Source organism: Microplitis mediator, chromosome 10 (genome assembly GCF_029852145.1).
Source record: "Microplitis mediator isolate UGA2020A chromosome 10, iyMicMedi2.1, whole genome shotgun sequence".
Lineage (NCBI taxonomy): Eukaryota > Metazoa > Arthropoda > Insecta > Hymenoptera > Braconidae > Microplitis > Microplitis mediator.
The window spans coordinates 19088791-19108870 of record NC_079978.1 but is presented as its reverse complement, the minus strand read 5'-3'; the positions used below and the strand labels follow the sequence as shown (position 1 = coordinate 19108870).

The 20080-nt window shown below is 27.6% G+C and overlaps 2 protein-coding genes across 2 annotated transcripts; both read right to left on the bottom strand.

Annotated features, from left to right (window-relative positions):
• Positions 1 to 3210, bottom strand: LOC130675821 (uncharacterized). The gene is made up of 9 exons (XM_057481690.1): positions 3121 to 3210; positions 2968 to 3038; positions 1213 to 1323; positions 1094 to 1151; positions 866 to 1038; positions 631 to 791; positions 418 to 552; positions 229 to 351; positions 1 to 154 (listed from the first exon to the last, which is right to left on the bottom strand). Exons 1-9 carry the CDS (start codon positions 3122 to 3124, stop codon positions 109 to 111), a joined length of 882 nt encoding a protein of 293 aa, XP_057337673.1. The 5' UTR covers positions 3125 to 3210; the 3' UTR covers positions 1 to 108.
• A 902-nt stretch (positions 3211 to 4112) lies between these two features.
• LOC130675757 (uncharacterized) lies at positions 4113 to 11944 on the bottom strand. The gene is made up of 9 exons (XM_057481599.1): positions 11857 to 11944; positions 6629 to 6699; positions 6442 to 6552; positions 6323 to 6380; positions 6095 to 6267; positions 4747 to 4907; positions 4534 to 4668; positions 4343 to 4468; positions 4113 to 4268 (listed from the first exon to the last, which is right to left on the bottom strand). The coding sequence occupies exons 1-9, from the start codon at positions 11858 to 11860 to the stop codon at positions 4223 to 4225; spliced, it is 885 nt and encodes a 294-aa protein (XP_057337582.1). The 5' UTR covers positions 11861 to 11944; the 3' UTR covers positions 4113 to 4222.
• Positions 11945 to 20080: the final 8136 nt, after the last annotated feature.

Here is a 20080-nt window from a genome sequence, read left to right as displayed (position 1 = left end):
TATTTTTACTATTTATTTCGAAACGTTATTCATTAACATTTATACACTTTTGCTTAAAGTATAAAACTTTATTTAAAAGTTTTTACGAAAGAATGTAGAGTTGTCTCCTCATTGACCGTAAGGTATTTGATGTAAACAACTGTACTTGTTGTTACTGCAATAAAAATAAATCTAAAGTAAATTTCAACACCGAAAATTTAATTGAAAAATAAAAAAAACTATATGTACTTGATTAACGATTTAAATTCTTGTATAGAACATTCGGACCAAGTTGGGTTTTCATTGTACTTGCTTATGCTCATTATATGATCGCCTCCACATCCTATAAATTCATCTACCGGAATTCCGAGCCTGCACAAAAATGTAATTACCCCTTAATAAAATACATAACTTATTAACTGCACACAGAATCCTTACTGCATAGCGATACTGTGAGCATATCGGTTAACATAATAATCTTTATGCACAATTGATCCTGCTGGACGAAAATGGCAACCATATTTAGTGAAACAATCAAAAACCGTCTCTTCGTAATTCACATGCTCACTGTTACTAATCAAATAAGATAAAAAATTGTTACTCTTGGAACAAAGTGCTATATCTCGGATACACATTTATTATTATACTTACTGCTTTATGAATATATAAAAATCGAAGTTAAGACGTCCAAAGTGATCAAAATTATTAATGAGCCACTTCGTCGTATTACTTAGGACAGAAGCGGAAGGATACACATTATTGAGGTAAGAACTACTTTCTTTTGGGTCCGTTGTTCTCCATATACCTGGTTTCTACATTTAATAATTTAGACCATCCAAGTTAATGAACGATAATGACAAAAAAAAATAACAATTTATTCATTTACCGTCGGTATGATGACTCCAGCAATAGCCAATTTTATTTTGGGATCATCAAGTGGTTCAAAAAATTTATCTGCTTCATTCCATTTGGCCACTAAATCATTAAGTATAGCTTGTACTCCGCTTTCGATTCTACTATCCCAATCAAGGATTACTAATATCTTTACAAAAAATGTGCCTGTAAGAATAAAAAATTAATTTGTTTATTTTATTTTATTTACTAAATTACTTACCGTAGAATTCGCGATATGGATCACGATAGTAGTTGTAAGAATCAGATGCTGCAAATTGCTAATAAAACAAAAAATCATTAAAATTTAATAATGATAATTATTTCTTATATAAAACTTACATTTACACTTCTATTAAGTACTAAACAATCATTAAACGGACATTCTACATAGTAAACTGGAGTATCTGGTCCAATTATGACACCTCCAGATGACGCCGAACGTTCATTAATCTGTACGTATTAGAAACACCATTTCATTAAATAATCCTTTGATAAAAAAAGTTTAGAAAATTCAAAAGTGCACGTCTCAACGCTTATTTTATGACAAAAATAATCATCAATCAGTTACTCAATATTTAAGTATATAAATACTCCGTAAAAGTCTTAAATAAAATAAAATAAAAGAAAAAATTTGTTTCAAATTCTCCCGCGAATAGTATTCATTTTTCCGCTACTTAAGCGCTTCTCTCCACGTTCCAGCGAACAAACTAAAAAAATAATAACATTCTCTATACCGGGTATAGCAGGTATTTTTATTTATGTCCCTGCGTGTAACAAATTTTATTGAAAAAGAAAGTTTTCAAGTCTGTTTGTAAATTAATGTTGTGGTTTTTTTTTGTATTTTTAATGACTGAAATATTGAGACTGTGTTTAAAATGAAATAAGATTAAACTGAGTTGATCGGAAGCACCCATGTGTGGCCAAAGATTGAACTATTTATGTATATATACTTATCCGAAAAATTAAAGGAACAAGAAAATTTTATAAATTTTTTAGTGATTTTTGGAAGGCTGTATTTTCGTGAAAAATGATCGCATCGAAAAAATTAAAAAAGCAAATTGAAGCTTGAAATCTCTAGTTTAAAGATCTTCCAGCAAAATATTTTTTTGAGCCACGGTTTTTGCGGAATCATAAGAAAAAGGTCGAGACAAAATTTTTCTAAATTTTTTGGTTTTGTTTTTTAGGTCTACGGGGCCGGGAAAAATTTTTTCAAAAAAACAAATTCATGGCTCGTTTAGGAAATTTATTCAGCTACAATTTGCTTTTCTTTGTTTCTCTGTACGACAATTTGCTTCGAGATATCAGCCTTCAAATGAAAAAGGATCCTTTTGTCTTTGATTATTGATATCTCAGCAAATAATGGTCACACAGTAATTCAAAGGGAAGTTTAATAAACTTGAATAAATTTCCTACAAGCTCCATTTTCAATTTTTTCAAAAAAAAAAATTTTTTTTCATCCTTGATATCCATTTGAAAAACCCACAAAAAATGGCCATTTTCTGGATTTTTAGTCAACTCATCGCTACTCTGCAAATATTGATAAAAACAATAATGTTGCCAGGTGATTTTACAGCTTAATGTACCCCAAAAAACCCTGGAAATTTTCAGATTGATCCATTGAACCGTTTGTCCGGTCCGATTGCTCAAAGTTTTACAAAACAATTAAAGGAACAAGTTTTGTTCCTTAATTTGTGTAATCATTACCAAAATGAAAAAATTAATTTTTTTTGGATTTTCTTTCATTTTTGCGTTAGTTATTCAGTAAATGTAAGGTAAAGAGGAAAAAAAAAAAATTTTCCAAAAACCGAGACCAAACAAGAATTTCTTTACATTTTTTTTTTTTTACGTTTTATTCGGGGGGTTATTTTTTTTTCGTTTTTCGGAAAAAAATTTTTCTTTTAGTATCTACTGTCATAAAAAAGTGTTATTGTTGATATTTATCAACTCATTGAATACCCAAAATGCAAAAAAAGATCGGATGAAAGGAATTTAAGCCGAAATAATTGCTTGACTTTAAGAGAGTGAGGGTAAAGCACTACTCGAACGCTTCACGTTGAGACGTGTAATAGTGAATTTATTTTAAAAAATTGTTACCGAGTGAGAATCAACGAATGAAATGCTGGAGAATGTTACCAGCGTTATTATCAATTTAATAATTGAAGTATCTGTCGGATAAAAAATAGATCGAACATTTAATATTTATAAAATAGCTACTAGTTTTTGACTGTTTTTAATTATTTTACTCACTCATTTCGATGTCCGGGATTATTAACTTGGATTTGTTAAAACTTTAGTGACAAACTTAATTCTGCGTCGTTGTCACATCCTTATATACTTAATAAAAACATAGAAATAAAGTGGGGAAAATCCGTCAATAGTTAAAAATTATCATTTTAATGATACCGACATAACAATTTTTTAGATAAAAAAGAAATCAGTATTGGAAGCAAAAATAAGACTTCTATAGGGCCGTTATTGATACATTAGTATTTTTATTTTATTATTAAAAGATGACAAGAATAATTTACTTAATTTGATTTTGAAAACCATCCCTCAATAAAAATCATTTATATTTTTGGCATTTCATAACAGTAAAGCTATTTTTAATGACTATACTTAGAATACATATATCATTTGTTTCAGCTACAAAAAAGAAGGCTCATAAAAACGGTAAAATGTGATTTTTTGAATTTTTATTGTTTAACTTCAAATTTTCATTTATTATTCGTTTACACGATCTATGAGTCATATTAACACGACTTTTCATGAGCTACAATAAAAAAATATTCCAAGAGATACTAAAAAAAAATGTATAAAACTTTTATTTATTATATTTTTCAAAAATTATCGTGTTTTCGAAGATGACTAATTTTATTTTATTGTTTTTTACTTGAATTTTCGCAATGGACGGTGCGATATTACTATTTTTTAGCTTGAGGAGTTCAAAAATGTATTGATATTATTTTTTTTGAGCTCGAAAACAGCGGGAAGTCTCGGGGCTGGCCCGCAGAGTCAGGCGGTTTTCAAATTCTCTTTCTTACAAACGTAATTATAAGCTCTCTAAACATGAATTATATATAACCTGTTATATATACAATTATAATTTGAGATATACTTTTCACCTATAGACTTTTTTCATGCGGGGTTTCTACATTTGGAGATGTTTTAATGACTCTCTAATGTTTTTATGTCAAAGTGCAACAATGCAGGAAGTACAGATAATAATTCAACACAATTTTTTTATTTTTACTATTTATTTGGAAATGTTATTCATTAACATTTATACACTTTTGCTTAAAGTATAAAACTTTATTTAAAAGTTTTTACGAAAGATTGTAAAGTTGTCTCCTCACTGACCGTAAGGTATTTGATGTAAACAACTGTACTTGCTGTTACTGCAATAAAAATAGATCTAAAGTAAATTTCAACACCTAAAATTTGATTAAAAAATAAACAAAACTATACGTACCCAATTAATGATTCAAATTCTCGTTTAGAACATTCGGACCAAGTTGGGTTTTTAATATACTTGCTCATGCTCATTATATAATCATCGTTTTCACATCCGATAACATCATCTACCCGAATTCCGAGCCTGCACAAAAATGTAATTACCCTTAATAAAATACATAACTGATTATCTGCATACAGAATCCTTACTGTCCAGCGATACTGTGAACATATCGGTTAACATAATAATCTTTATGCACGATTGCTCCTACTGGACGATAATGGCAACCATATTTAGTAACACAATCAAAAGCCGCCTCGCGGAAATTCACATGCTCACTGCGGCTAATTAAATAAGATAAAAAATTATTACTCTTGGTACAAAGTGCTGTATCTCGGATACACATTTATTATTATACTTACTGCTTTATGAACATAAAAAGATCGAAGTTAAGACGTCCAAAGTGATCAAAATTATCAATGAGCCACTTCGTCGTATTACTTAGAACAGAAGCGGAAGGATACACATTATTGAGGTAAGAACTACTTTCTTTTGGGTCCGTTGTTCTCCATATACCTGGTTTCTACATTTAATAATTTATACCATACACGGAAAGAAAATTATGGGAAGTTTTGCTTTGCATTATGGGAATGGTTCCCATAATGGTATGGGAATAGTACCTATACTACTATAGGGATCGTTCCCATATATTATGGGAACCATTCCCATAATAGTATGAGAATAGTTCCCATACCATTATGGGAATGGTTCCCATAATGATATGGGAATGGTTCCCATAATGATATGGGAATGGTTCCCATACCATTATGGGAATGATTCCCATAATATTATGGGAACCATTCCCATATCATTATGGGAACCATTCCCATAATGGTATGGGAATCATTCCCATACTATTATGAGAATGGTTCCCATATTGGTATAGGAACTATTCCTATAATATTATGGGAACTATTCCCATAATGTTATGGGAACCATCCCTATAATATCATAAATTTTTTTTTTTGCACAATAGTGTAGAAATTTCCCAAAATTTGAATTTTCTTGAATGATTTGTGCTGACAAAAAATTCTTGTTAAAAATTTTAATGTTTTTTAGCCAAATACGATTTTTTTTTTCAATGTTTGAATTTTTGTTTTTATATTTAATAATATTTCTGTGTATTGTAGAAGTAATTACCACACTTCTTTAAAATAATTTTTTCATGATAATATGGGAACCATTCCCATAATATTATAGGAATGGTTCCTATAATAGTATGGGAACTATCCCCATAATATTATGGGAATGGTTCCCATAATGGTATAGGAACCATTCCAATTGCATTATGGGAATGGTTCCTATACCATTATAGGAATCATTCCCATAATATTATGGGAATGGTTCCTATAATTTATGGGAATGGTTCCTATAATTTATGGGAATGGTTCCTATAATATTATAGAAAGTATTCCTATAATATTATAGAAAGTATTCCTATAAATTATAGGAACCATTCCTATAATTATAGGAATCATTCCTATAGTGTTATGGGTATCATTCCCATAATTATAGGAACTATTCCTATAATTATGGGAAACATTCCTATAATTATAGGAACCGCTCCCATAATTTATGGTCGTAATTCCTATGATGGTATAGGAAAAAATTTCACAAAATTATGGGAACCGCTGCCATAATTTTCTTTCCGTGTACAAGTTAATGAACGATAATGACAAAAAAAAAAAAAAAAAACAATTATTCATTTACCGTCGGTATGACGACTCCAGCAATAGCCAATTTTATTTTGGGATTACCAAGTTGTTCAAAATATTTATCTGCTTTATTCCATTTGTCTACTAAATCATTAAGTATAGCTTGTACTCCGCTTGCGATTCTACTATCCCAATCAAGGATTACTAATATTTTCAGAAAAAATGTGCCTGTAAGAATAAAAAATTGATTAGTTTATTTCATTTTATTTACTAAATCACTTACCGTCTAATACGTAATATGGATCACGATAGAAGTTGTAAGAATCGGATGCCGCAAATTTCTAATAGAACAAGAAATCATTAAAATTTAATAATGATAATTATTTCTTATATAAAACTTACATTTACACTTCTATTAAGTACTAAACAATCATTAAGCGGACATTCTACATAGTAAACTGGAGTATCTGGTCCAATTATGACGCCTTCAGCTGACGCCGAACGTTCATTAATCTGTACATATTAGAATCACCATTTCATTAAATAATCAATTGATAAAAATAGTCAATTTATTTTAAAAAATTGTTACCGAGTGAGAATCAACAAATGAAATGCTGGAGAATGTTACCAGCATTATTATCAATTTAATAATTGAAGTATCTGTCGGATAAAAAACATATCGATCATTTATTATATATAAAATTGCTACTTGTTTTTGACTGCCTGATAAAAAATGATTTTATATTATTATATATGAGTCCATATATAATCAGATCCGAAAATTGGCCAGATCTAATCATATATAATCATATATGATTAGGTATAATCATACATGAACGAATATAGTAATTTTTGAAATGTCATTGGAAATATCTGTAAGTTATAATCATTTTAATAATTTGAAAAATAGAATATAAAATAAAAATTATAATTGATATTATATTTTTCAAATTATTGAAATGATTATAACTCAGAAGCTATGGACTTTAGCGACTTGACTCGTAGGACTTTTTTCAACGGGAATAAAATTTCCTATAAAATTTCTATCAACATTTTTGATGTACTTTCATTGGTTTATGTTTTGCAAGCCAATAAACGTCAATTTCGAAGGAAAACTAAGTTCCGCAACGGACACAAGTGAAACAGCTGGAATTAGACCTAAGTAACTACGGGCACTTTTGAAGAACACCAAATGCCCTACAATTGCGACCAAAACCGCCTTGATATCATGAAACGCAGCTGAGTATTAGATAGTTAAAAACAAAGTAATTTAATTTACGTGTATTTTAAATGGGAAATCTTTGAATTCAAATGGCAAGTACTTAGCATTGGAATTAAGAGCTCATATTCATAACTATCCGCAATTGAAGCTCCCGGGTCAAAAAATTAGATCTGTTTTAAAATAAATGATAAATTCAAATATTTTTCCTTTAATTCAAGTTTATAAATCGTATTTACTTTATATAAGAATTTAATCTATTTTTGCCCGTACTATTCCTTATCCAGGCTAATATCAGACTTATTTTCGTATGATATTTAGTCTGTTTAAAATCGCGTTTAGACTAAAAACAGACTTTTTTATTATAATTATTGGTCTGTGTTCAATTGTTTTTAAGGACAAAAACAGACTTTATTTTCTATAATATTTAGTCTGTGTTCAATTGTTTTTAACGACAAATACAGGACTTTTTATAAATATAAATAATAATAATAATAATAATCTAGATTTATTAATTTATTTTAATTTTCTTGGTATTTAAAACATGCTAATGCGCTTCCATCATAAGATGTCACAGAGAGAAAATGTTGGCTCGAAACCTACCAATTTTTACAATGCTGTCGACTAAACTTGAAACAGGGAGTAAAGCATCCAAAAAATTATCGTGCTCTTACAAAAAATGATTATACTGTATCACATTACTTATTACGCGCGAGAAACTTATCGATGAGCTTCAATATCAATTACTTTCATACATTATAATAATTTTGATGCAGCATAATAATTTTTACAAGAGCATATAGTAATTTTTTGGATACTTTACTTTCTGTTTCAAGTTTGGTCGACAGCATAATAAAAATTGGTAGATTTCGAGCCAACGTTTTTCTCCGTAGCACAAGAATTTTGATGTTTTCTTATGCCATAATATTTTTAATTTTATCCAGTAAATAAGAGAAAATTCTTGACATTTTAAGAGTTGTTTTATCACTTTTATTCAATGATATGAATATTCAATGAAGACAACTAAAAAATTAAGCTGTCAAATTTTCATTAACTGCCGACTATTTCAAACAAAAGATAGTAAATAAATAGTAAATAAAACATAATCAATTCTGCAACTTAATATTTTTTCATAAATATTGCCCATAAATAAAAATTTTATAAGTCCATGATTTAATCTAGTTTTGTCCTTGTAAATTTTCAGAACTAAAATTTTTTAAAGTTCACGAATTAATCTAATTTAGTCTGCTCGTAACGCGTTTGTTTTTTAAAGTAGCAGGTCGAAAACAGCTTAAAATTTTCATACAAGATCAAAATCAGATCAAATAGTCCAATCAGACTAAAATCAGGTTAAATTTTTCAGTCCGGGTAGATCAAAAACAGATTAAAATTTTTATCGAAGTTCAATAACAGACCAAGTAGTCCAAATACAGTCCAGTTAGACTAAAATCAGATCAAATTTTTCGACCCGGGCTAGCAAAAAAAAATCGGAAATTAACAATTTCATTTTGAAATACAAAATCGATACTTTTCAGATAGCTTCAATTGACATTTGAATAATGATAATTATGACTTATCATAGGGTTTTGAAAAGCTTGAGGACTCAGCTTTAAAGGTTTATGTATTAATTTAAAAAAATATTCAGCAGCGTACAAGTAATTACACTTTGAATGAAAAAATAAATTTTTACATGTTAATCCGATGGGAAATTAAAATTAAAATAGCGACCTCTTAGAGTTGAGCTAGAGAGCCCATCTTTTGGGAGGATTTTTTTCTTGGCAACCACTAACGTTTCAGGGTGTAAGAGCGAAAAAAGAAAATTAAAGTTTTTTTTTTGAAGCACCCTAATGTACATACATACATCATTCTGAAATTAGACAGATTGGTTTCCTAGGACCTCAAAAAGTCGAAATATGTTGAAAGCTCGAATTTCGAAAATCGGACCGAAACCAATAACTTTCTTTAATTTTACAAATTTTCAATTGTCTTAGCGGGAAGTAAAAAAATGAAACCTTAAGTTTAAATTTGATTTTTTTAATTTGTTGAAAATTAAAAAAACTTTTTATTCCGCATTAGAAAAAAAAAAAAAAAAAAAAAAAATTTTTTTTTCTCTCAGTGTATAGAGAATACTTCAAGATCAATTACACATAACTTTCAAGATATATAAATTTAATTAAAACATATAACAACATAAAATTTTACTAAGTTCTAAATTTTTATTAAGTTCATTTTTATTAAAAAAATGAAACATGATTTTTTCTAAGTCCCAATTATGAACGGATTTTGTCCTCAATAATAAATGAAACTGAAATATTGTTTTTAAGTCGCAATTTTGAACGGATTTTGGCCTCATATAATCATATTCACGTTGAGGGCAGAATGAGACTTAACCAATTAGTTAAGCTGTTGAGGCTTGATTGAGACTTATCCGACAAAAACTGCCGAATGAGACCTGAATGAGTCCAAAATCCACTGTTGAGGCCATAATCCGGAATTATTTTTCGACTCGGGATATCACTGTGAATATATTTTCGAGCTCGAAAATGCTATCACATGGAATCGTTTTTTTATGAGCTTTTCAAGCTCTAACAAGTTACGTTTTTTGCTAAAGTTTGACAAGTTAAGAATCGAAAATTGTTAATGAAGAAGCGATTTTTAAATTTTTATTCTCGATTATGTTCAATGAAATCAATGTATCGAGGCAGAAATAAATGTCAGTGATCAAAATCAAGATTTGAGTGAGTTTTAACTTAGGTCAGAGCAATAATATATGAAATATCCGAGAAAAACATTAAAAAATGGATTTTCTCAATTTTTTGCTGATGATATGTTTTAAACTAAAGAACAAGTTAGATGACATTAAATGATAATCAAAAGAGACTATAAACAGAAACAGTTGGTTTGATTTCAAAAACATTTAGTACATTATATTTTGATTTATCCGGAAAAAATAACATTTTATATTATTTTTTTAACTTTTCAGCGCCGATATCTTTTGAACTAATCAACCGATTGTGACGTTCGAGGTGGCATTCGGCACGTTTTTTTGAATTCTAGAGCTGATTAAATTTTAATATTGATCGGATGAGTCACTTCAAAGATAATCGAAAAAAACCGTTTTCTATCATTTCTTTCGCCATCGATATCTCTCGAACAAATTAACCGATTGAGATGGTTGAGGTGGCATTCGACGCGGCTTATAAAGTTCTAGAGCTGATTAGATTTTGAAATCAATCCATGGAGCAAATTAAAGTTATCCAAATGAAAAGTATAGAAATTCTTGTTTTATCTCATTTTTCGAAAATTTTTTTTTTTCTCTTCACCTTACACAGTAAACAATATTGTGTTAAAATCAACACAATCTGTGTGTTAGAAACGGTCCACACAATTTTTGTGTTATTTTCCAACACAGACTATTTGTGTTGAATTTTAACACAAAATTTGTGTTAAAATTTCAACACTTTTTTTTGTGTTGATGTTAAAGTAACACTTAATAAATGTTGATAATATCGATTTTTATACTAAGTAACACTTTTAAAGTGTTGAAGAGTAAATCGATTAAAAATTTTAAAGTAACACAAAGAATTGTGTTGATTTGACACAAAATAATCAACGCAAAAATTTTAACACGGACCGTTTTTAACACAGATACACAATATTTTTTACCGTCTACATTAACTGAATAACTAACGCAAAAATGAAAGAAAATCCGAAAAATAATCAATTTTTTCATTTTGATAACGATTACACAATTTAAGAATGAAAATTGTTCCTTTAATTGTTTTGCAAAACTTTGAGCAATCGGACTGGACAAACGGTTCAATGGATCAATCTGAGAATTTCCAGGGTTTTTAAGGGTACATTACGCTGTAAAATCATCTGGCAACATTATTTTTTTTATCAATATTTGCAAAGTAGCAATGAGTTGACTACAACGCCAGAAAATGGCCATTTTTTGTGGGTTTTTCAAATTGATAATATGGATGAAAAAAAAATTTTTTTTGAAAAAATCGAAAATGGAGCTTGTAGGAAATTTATTCAAGTTTATTAAACTTCCCTTTGAATTACTGTGTGACCATTATTTGCTGAGATATCAATAATCAAAGACAAAAGGATCCTTTTTCATTTGAACGCTGATATCTCAGCAGCAAATTGTCGTACAAAGAAACAAAAAAAAGCAAATTGTAGCTGAATAAATTTTCTGAACGAGCCATGAATTTGTTTTTTTGAAAAAATTTTTCCCGGCCCCGTAGACCTAAATAACAAAACCAAAAAATTTAGAAAAATTTTGTCTCGACCTTTTTCTTTTTTCAAAAAATTATTTTGCTGGAAGATCTTTAAACTAGAGATTTCAAGCTTCAATTTGCTCTTTGATTTTTTCGATACGATCATTTTTCACGAAAATACAGCCTTCCAAAAATCACTAAAAAATTAATAAAATTTTTTTGTTCCTTTAATTCTTTGGATAAGTGTATAATTCCATATATGATTATATATAATTATGTATGATTTCATACATAATCATATATACTCATATATACTCAAATATACTCAGATAAAATCATTTTTTATCGGGTGTTTTTAATTATATTACTCACTCATTTCGATGTCCGGGATTATTAACTTGGATTTGTTAAAACTTTCGTGACAAATTTAATTCTGCGTTGTTGTCACATCCTTATATACTCAATAAAAACATAGAAATAAAGTGGAGGAAATCCGTCGATAGTAAAAAATTATCATTTTAATGATACCGACTTAACAGTTTTTCAGATAAAAAAGAAATCAGTATTGGAAACAAAAATAAGACTTCTATAGGGCCGTTATTGATACATTAGTATTTTTATTTTATTATTAAGAGATGACAAAAATAATTTACTTTATTTTATTTTGAAAACCAGCCCTCAATAAAAATCATTTATATTTTCGGCGTTTCATAACAGTACAGCTATTTTTAATGACTGTACTTAGAATACAAATATCATTTGTTTAAGATACAAAAAAGAAGGCTCATAAAAACGGTAAAACGTGATTTTTTGAATTTTTGTTGTTTAACTTCTAATTTTTATTTATTATACGATCTATGAGTCATATTAACACGACTTTTCATAAGGTACAATAAAAAAATATTCCAAGATATACTAAAAAAAAATATACATAACTTTTATTTATTATATTTTTCGAAAATTATCGTGTTTTCGAAGTAGACTGTTTTTTTTTTTTAATTTTTGTTTATAAATTTACTTTTTGAAAAAAAAAACGGAAAAATGATTGCAACCTATCTTCATTGTTTTTTTGTAGATATTTGGAAAAAATCACAAATTTTTCGATGTTTGCGATTTTTGATTTTTTTTTATATACAACTGACATTTTCTGCAAATCCTCAAATTTTTTCAGAGTGGTGTTTTTTCGATTTATATTTTTTTTTTCCGATTGAAAAAAAAAATTCTATAACGAGACTTATTCCTCATAACACCATGCTTGAAATTTTTGAGAGTGCTTAGAGAACTGCAAAATTTGGAAAAAACAATAAATTAAAATGGTAATTATCGAAATAATTTGAATAATGTTTCAAAAATCCAGTTAATAAATAGAAAGGCCTTCTGAATAATTTTTTTGTACTTTTTTCTGAAAACTACATTCAAAAACGAAGAAAATGAAAAAAAAAGTTTTCGTTTGGTTTATTTTTGGACAGATGATGACAGTTCAAAAAAAAATTTTATTAACTATAAAACAATAAGTGTAGTGTAGCGTTTTTTTTAAAGTAAATTTAAAAACAACAATTTTGAAAAAAAAAAGCGTCTCAATCAGTTGAATTTTGAAAAAGTTATAGCTATTTAAAATAAACAAAGCCATTCTTTCAAAATTCATAACTTGTTTTTGTTTGGGTAAAAAAATTTGAAAAAATTATGAGAAACGTTTTTGATCGGATAGAGAAAGAGAAAAAATTTTCAGCCAAATTTAAAGGGGTCCGGGTCAAAAGTGGTCGATTTGGCGTGGAATGCCCCTTATATAGTTTTATGATTCTTATGTATGAATTTCTATGGTCTTATAAGCAGGTTATCTTAAATAAACTTATAATTTTATATAAAACACACATGTGATAAAATTTGATCACATTTGGTGCATTATTTATGTAGAATGTATCAATTTGAACATTCGATTTAAGTAATGCTATAGATTGTTAAGTACTTATAAGGGTAAAGCAGACGGCAATCAAGCGGTCATCAAAGTTGACTCTATTGAAAGTTGAAAGTTGACCCTATTGCGAATATAAACTGTACTTGCTCCAAACTAATTAATTAATTAGTTAATTATTCAATAAATAGATAAATTAAATAATTTCTACTACAAGTTGTTGCTGCCCATTGTGGTCAACTTTCAGATTGTTTGCAATGGGTTCTCCTGACAAATCATAAGCTCTTAAAAACTAGTAACAGAATCGATAAAAACTTTTCTGCACAATTAGAACATCACTTTTTCCTTTATTTAAATTTTTATAAGTATTTTATTATTATAAACAATGTATATTTTTATCAATAAAGTAATAAATTTTGATCAGCAGTATGAGAATCTCAAAATCACAATTACGAACGATATCCTAATGCAGAAAAAAATTACTAGAAAGATTAAATGCAAAAAATGTCAAAACGAAGAAAAAGTATTGTTAGAAATATCGTTAATATCAATAGTTTGATGTTAGTTTTATTACTTTAAGTATGAAAACTATTCCTTGGGATCATAAAGGTTCCTAGAGAAATTGAATTCAATAAGTTTTATACATAGCAACATAGTTTTCTAAGCGTTTAATAGTAAATATAAATGTAAATTTTGAAAAAAAATTAGGTTCAAAGGGCTGCAGAAAAAAATTGGCTGATGTTTTTCATTCGATCAAAAGTTTCTTTTGTAGAGAATTGAATTCCCTACAAAATGGCACCTTGGCCATTTTTTAATCAGTTATATTTAATGAGTTGTAAAATATTAAGTTGGGATAAAAAACAATTTTATTAAAAAATTCTTATTTACGCGAGCGCTAACTGAAAAATAGACATATCGAGCTGAAATTTTTTCAGGATTTTTTTTTTTAGTGAGACAGCCTAATTTTCGTATGGGACCGAAAAAAAAAAATATCGATTTCATTTGGCACAGTCTACTGTACAGTCATATAAAATTGTATAAAATTTTATATAATTTTATACAATTGTGTAAAACTTTATAAAATTTTGTTATATTTTATACAATTTTATAAAATGTCATACAATTTTATACAATTACATTCATTTATTACGTTCCTTACTAAGATCTTACTTTATGAAATTTGATTGAATTTCATAAAATTTTATCAGATTTTATCAAATTGTACAAAATATTATAAAATTTTATAAAATTGTATGAATTTTTATAAAATTTTGCTGTAAAATCTTATAAAATCTTACAAAATTTTATAAAATTGTATAAAATTTTATAATATTTTATAAAAACATTTTTTCCCGGGAAACAATAAAAAAAAAATCAGTTATCTTCGAAACACGATAATTTTCGATAAATATAATAAATAACAGTTATATATATTTTTTTTTAGTATCTCTCGGAATATTTTTTCATTGGAGCTCTTGAAAAGTCGTGTTAATATGACTCATAGATCGTGTAAACGAATAATAAATAAAAATTTGAAATTAAACAATAAAAAGTAAAATAATTATGTTTTACCATTTTATGATTCATATTAACACGACTTTTCATGAGCTACAAAAAAAAATATTCCAAGAGATACTAAAAAAAAAATATATATAATTTTTATTTATTATATTTATCGAAAATTATCGTGTTTTCGAAGATGACTGATTTTTTTTATTGTTTATTACTTGAATTTTCGCAATGGACGGTGCGATATTACTATTTTTTAGCTTGAGGAGTTCAAAAATGGATTGATATTTTTTTTTTTGAGCTCGAAAAAAGCGGAAAGTCTCGAGGCTGGCCCGCAGAGTCCGGCGGTTTTCAAATTTTCTTCATTACAAACGTAATTTTAAGCTCTCTAAACATGAATTAGTGAAAATAAGTGAACGTTTACTTTTTTCACTTATTCATGTTTTTCAAAAAATATTACTAATTTTTTCGAAAACAAGTAATTAGCAAAAAAATATTGCTAATTTTATTCAAAAATTAGTAATTAGCCAGAAAAATTTACTAATTTTTCATAAAAATAAGTAATTAGCCAGAAATAAATACTAATTTTTCATAAAATTAAAATAATTAGAAAAAAAATTACTAATTTTTTCATAAATAAGTAATTGGCAAAAAAATATTACCAATTTTTTCATAAATAAATAATTAAACTGGAAATATTTCTAATTTTACTCAAAAATGAATATTTAGCCAAAAAATTTTACTAATTTTTATTTTAAATTAGTAATTAGACAGAAAATATTGCAAACTTTTTTGGGAAATTAATAATAAGTAAAAAATATATCTAATTTTTCGAAAAAGAAATTATTTACTGAAAAATAGTACTAATTATTTCACAAAAATTATTAATTAGTCAAAAAATATTATTGAGTTTCTGCGAATATTAGTAATATTTATGGAATATAATTGAAAACTAGAAATAACATACCAATAATTTTTGTTGGAAATAAGAAATAATGAAAAAAAGTACTCCAAACATATTTTTATTCATTAGTTGGATGAAGAGATATTCAATAATTACTAAAAATTAACAATAATTTTTTCTTTTCCCAAAACTTCATATTCTCTACTTAAATTATTTTTTTTCTCAAGATTGAGTGTGTTTAGAGTAAAAGTACATCAGTAATTTCTGATTGTAAATTTTATATTCTATAGCTATTTCTTATCTAAATTAATTAAAAAAATTAATTGACAGATTTGAATAATTTAAATTTTTAAACTTTCTGTTTCGTTTCCCAAAACTTCATATTCTCTACTTAAATTATTTTTTTTCTCAAGATAGAGTGTTTTGAATGAAATGAATTTTTAAACTTTCTGTTTCGTTTTCCAAACGTTTTTTTTTTATCAACACCGAGTGCTGGGTCTATATTTTCTATGGGATTTCTATGGGATGTCTCTGGGATTTCCAGAGAATTTCACGGGCGATAATTCTATTTTTTTTTTACAACACCGAGTGCTGGGTCTATATTTCCTATAGGATTTCTATGAGATGTCTCTGGGATTTCCAGAGATTTAACTGGCGATAATTCTATTTTTTAACTTCCCGCTAAGAAAATTGAAAATGTTCAAAAATTCGGGAAGTTATTGGTTTCGGTCCGATTTGCAAAAACCGAATTTCTATCAGATTTTGACGTTTTGAGGTTCTAGGAAGCTATCCTGACTAATTTCACGATGATGTCCGAGTGTATGTATGTGTGTACGTACGTACGTACGTACGTATGTATGTATGTAAATATTCATAACTCTTGAACGGATTAACCTATTTTGATCTTTGAGGTGTCATTCGACGCGGCTTGTTAATATCTTGAAGCCGTAAAAATTTGACCTTAGTTGGTAGGGTGCGTTCAGAGATATTTCAAAGATAAAATTTTTTCAAAAATGTTCTATTTGGATAACTTTAATTTGCTCCATGGATTGATTCCAAAATCTAATCAGCTCTAAAACTCTATAAGCCGCGTCGAATGCCACCTCAACCCCCTCAATCGGTTAATTTGTTCAAGAGAAATCGTTGGCGAAAGAAATGATAAAAAAAGGGTTTTTTTCGATTATCTTTGAAGTGACTGATCTGATCAATTTCGAAATCTAATCAGCTCTAGAACGCAATAAAACGCGCCGAATGCCACCTCGAACGTCACAATCGGTTTATTAGTTCAAAAGATATCGGCGCTGAAAAGTTAAAAAAATAACATAAAATGTTATTTTTTCCGGATCAATCAAAATATAATGTACTATATGTTTTTGAAATCATACCAAATTTTTCTGTTTATAGTCTCTTTCGATTAACATTTAATGTCATCTAACTTGTTCTTTAGTTTAAAACATATCATCATCAAAAAATTGAGAAAATCCATTTTTTAATGTTTTTCTCGGATATTTCATATATTATTGCTCTGGCCTAAGTCAAAACTCACTCGAATCTTGATGTTGTTCACTGACATTGATTTCTGCCTCAATACATTTATTTCATTGAACATAATCGAGAATAAAAATTTTAAAACCGCTTCTTCATTAACAATTGTCGATTCTTAACTTGTCAAACTTTAGCAAAAAACGCAACTTGGTAGAGCTTGAAAAGCTCATAAAAAATAATCGCAGGTAATAGCATTTTCGATCTAGAAGGGCTTAAAAATATATTCAGAGTAAAGTTTTCAAGCTCTTTGAGCTCGAAAACAGCGGGAAGTTTTGGGGCTGGCCCGCAGGGTCAACCGACGCCCAGATTTTTTTTTATTGCTTTAAGTATTGAAATATTTAACTAATAAATTAAAAATACTGAGTAATTTTTTTTTCACTCATTTCTCATTTCCAACAAAAATTATTGGTATGTTATTTCTAGTTTTCAATTATATTCTATAAATATTACTAATATGTGCAGAAACTCAGTAATGTTTTTTGACTAATTAATAATTTTTTCTCACCTCCGGGCGGAAAGCGTCAACTTTCGTCCCGCTGTGCAAAACGAAGTTGCCGCTTTCCGCCTCCGTCGAGGAGAAAAATAGTATACACTCCTCGGGAAGTATATAAGAAAGCCTCAGATCACATGTTTGTTGACCTCGGCTTCGCCTCGGCCAACAATTACATGTGATCTGAGACATTTCTTACTTTACTTCCCTAGGTGTGTAATATACTATTGTGAAATAATTAGCAATATTTTTCTGTAAATTATTAGTTTTTCAAAAAATCGGTTATATTATTGACTAATTATTAATGTTCCAAAATATTTGGCAATATTTTCTGGCTAATTACTAATTTGAAATAAAAATTAGTAATATTTTTTGGCTAATTACTTATTTCCGAAAAAATTAGTAATGTATTTCTGCTAATTATTTAATTTTATGGAAAATTAGTAATATTTTCTGGTTAATTACTAATTTGAAATAAAAACTAGTAATATTTTCTAGCTAATTACTTATTTTCGAAAAAATTAGTAATTTTTTTCTACTAATTATTTAATTTTATGGAAAATTAGTAATAATTTCTGGCTAATTACAAATTTAAAAAAAAAATTAGTAATATTTTTTTGCTAATTATTTATTTCCGAGAAAATTAGTAATATTTTTTTGCTAATTTTTTAATTTGATGAAAAATTAGTAATAATTTCTGGCTAATTACTTATTTTCACGGAAAATTAGTAACATTTTCTGGCTAATTACTAATTTTTGAAAAAAATTAGTAATATTTTTTTGCTAATTTTTTAATTTGATGAAAAATTAGTAATAGTTTCTGGCTAATTACTTATTTTTACGGAAAATTAGTAATATTTTCTGGCTTATTACTAATTTTTGAAAAAAATTATTAATATTTATTTGTTAATTTTTAATTTTTAAAAAAATTAGGTAATGGAAATAGAAAATTTTTTTTTTGCCGATCACTGGTCTCACCCATCAGAAATATATACGTGAAGTTAACCTAATCTTGGTCTCACCCATCAGAAATATATACGTGAAGTTAACCTCATCTGGGTCTCACCCATCAAAAATATATACGTGAAGTTAACCTCATCTGGGTCTCACCCATCAGAAATATATACGTGAAGTTAACCTCATCTGGGTCTCACCCATCAGAAATATATACGTGAAGTTAACCTCATCTGGGTCTTACCCATCAAAAATATATACGTGAAGTTAACCTCATCTGGGTCTCATCCACAAGAACCATACGTGAGATAAACCTCATATTGGTCTCATCGATAAGAAATATATACATGAGGTTAACCTCATATACGCCTAAATGGGACAAAAGTCGCACAAAATGAGACTTACCTCATCTCAGATTTATATGAATTTTAAATGGTGAAGGACAAACTGCGGCAAACCTCAAAATCTTTCATTTGAGGTCTAAAACCGGAATTATTTTTCGACTCGGGGGCCTCCGATGAAAAGTGAGCAGGTAACGGGATCTTATAAATGAAAGGTTTTAAAAAAATTAAATGCAATACCATTATTTAGTTTTTTATTTTTTATTTTTTTATATATCATCATTTATTCAAGGATGAAATAAATGACAAATAACATATCGCTTTTATGAAACTATAACATTTTTTAGTACTCATAATCTGTTACAAGTTAAAAGAAATCACATTATATGACCCTTCTAGTTTTATAAAATCTTTTAATTCGAATCTCTAATTATCACGACAGCTTATTACTAACTAATTAACAATTAAAAGAGCGAAGAAAAAAAAATATTTCCATCGATGAAAATATTATTGAAACTGATTGACTTCATACGTCAGATCGTCAAAAATTTTTTTACAGTTCATGACTAAATTAGGCAATGACCGCAAGCTTAAAAAAGTCAGTGAACTGTAGATGACATTCATAAATAAATATCTATACGTCTGGTATTAAAAGGTTAATCAGTTTCAATTTAACAAAATATTGACAATTACATAAATTCAATGATAGTAAAGAAAATTATTTGAGATTCGAATCTTAGATTAATATTAAATCTCTTTACCATTATATTACATATTAATATTAGAAGGGCTTCAAATCACTTGAATTTATCACACAATTACTTGTCTAATATGTGACATATATTGATTACAATTAATATATTTTATTTTATTTAATCGAAGAAGAAAATTTAGATAAAAATAATTACTTTTATTTTTCATACCCTCATAATATTTAATTT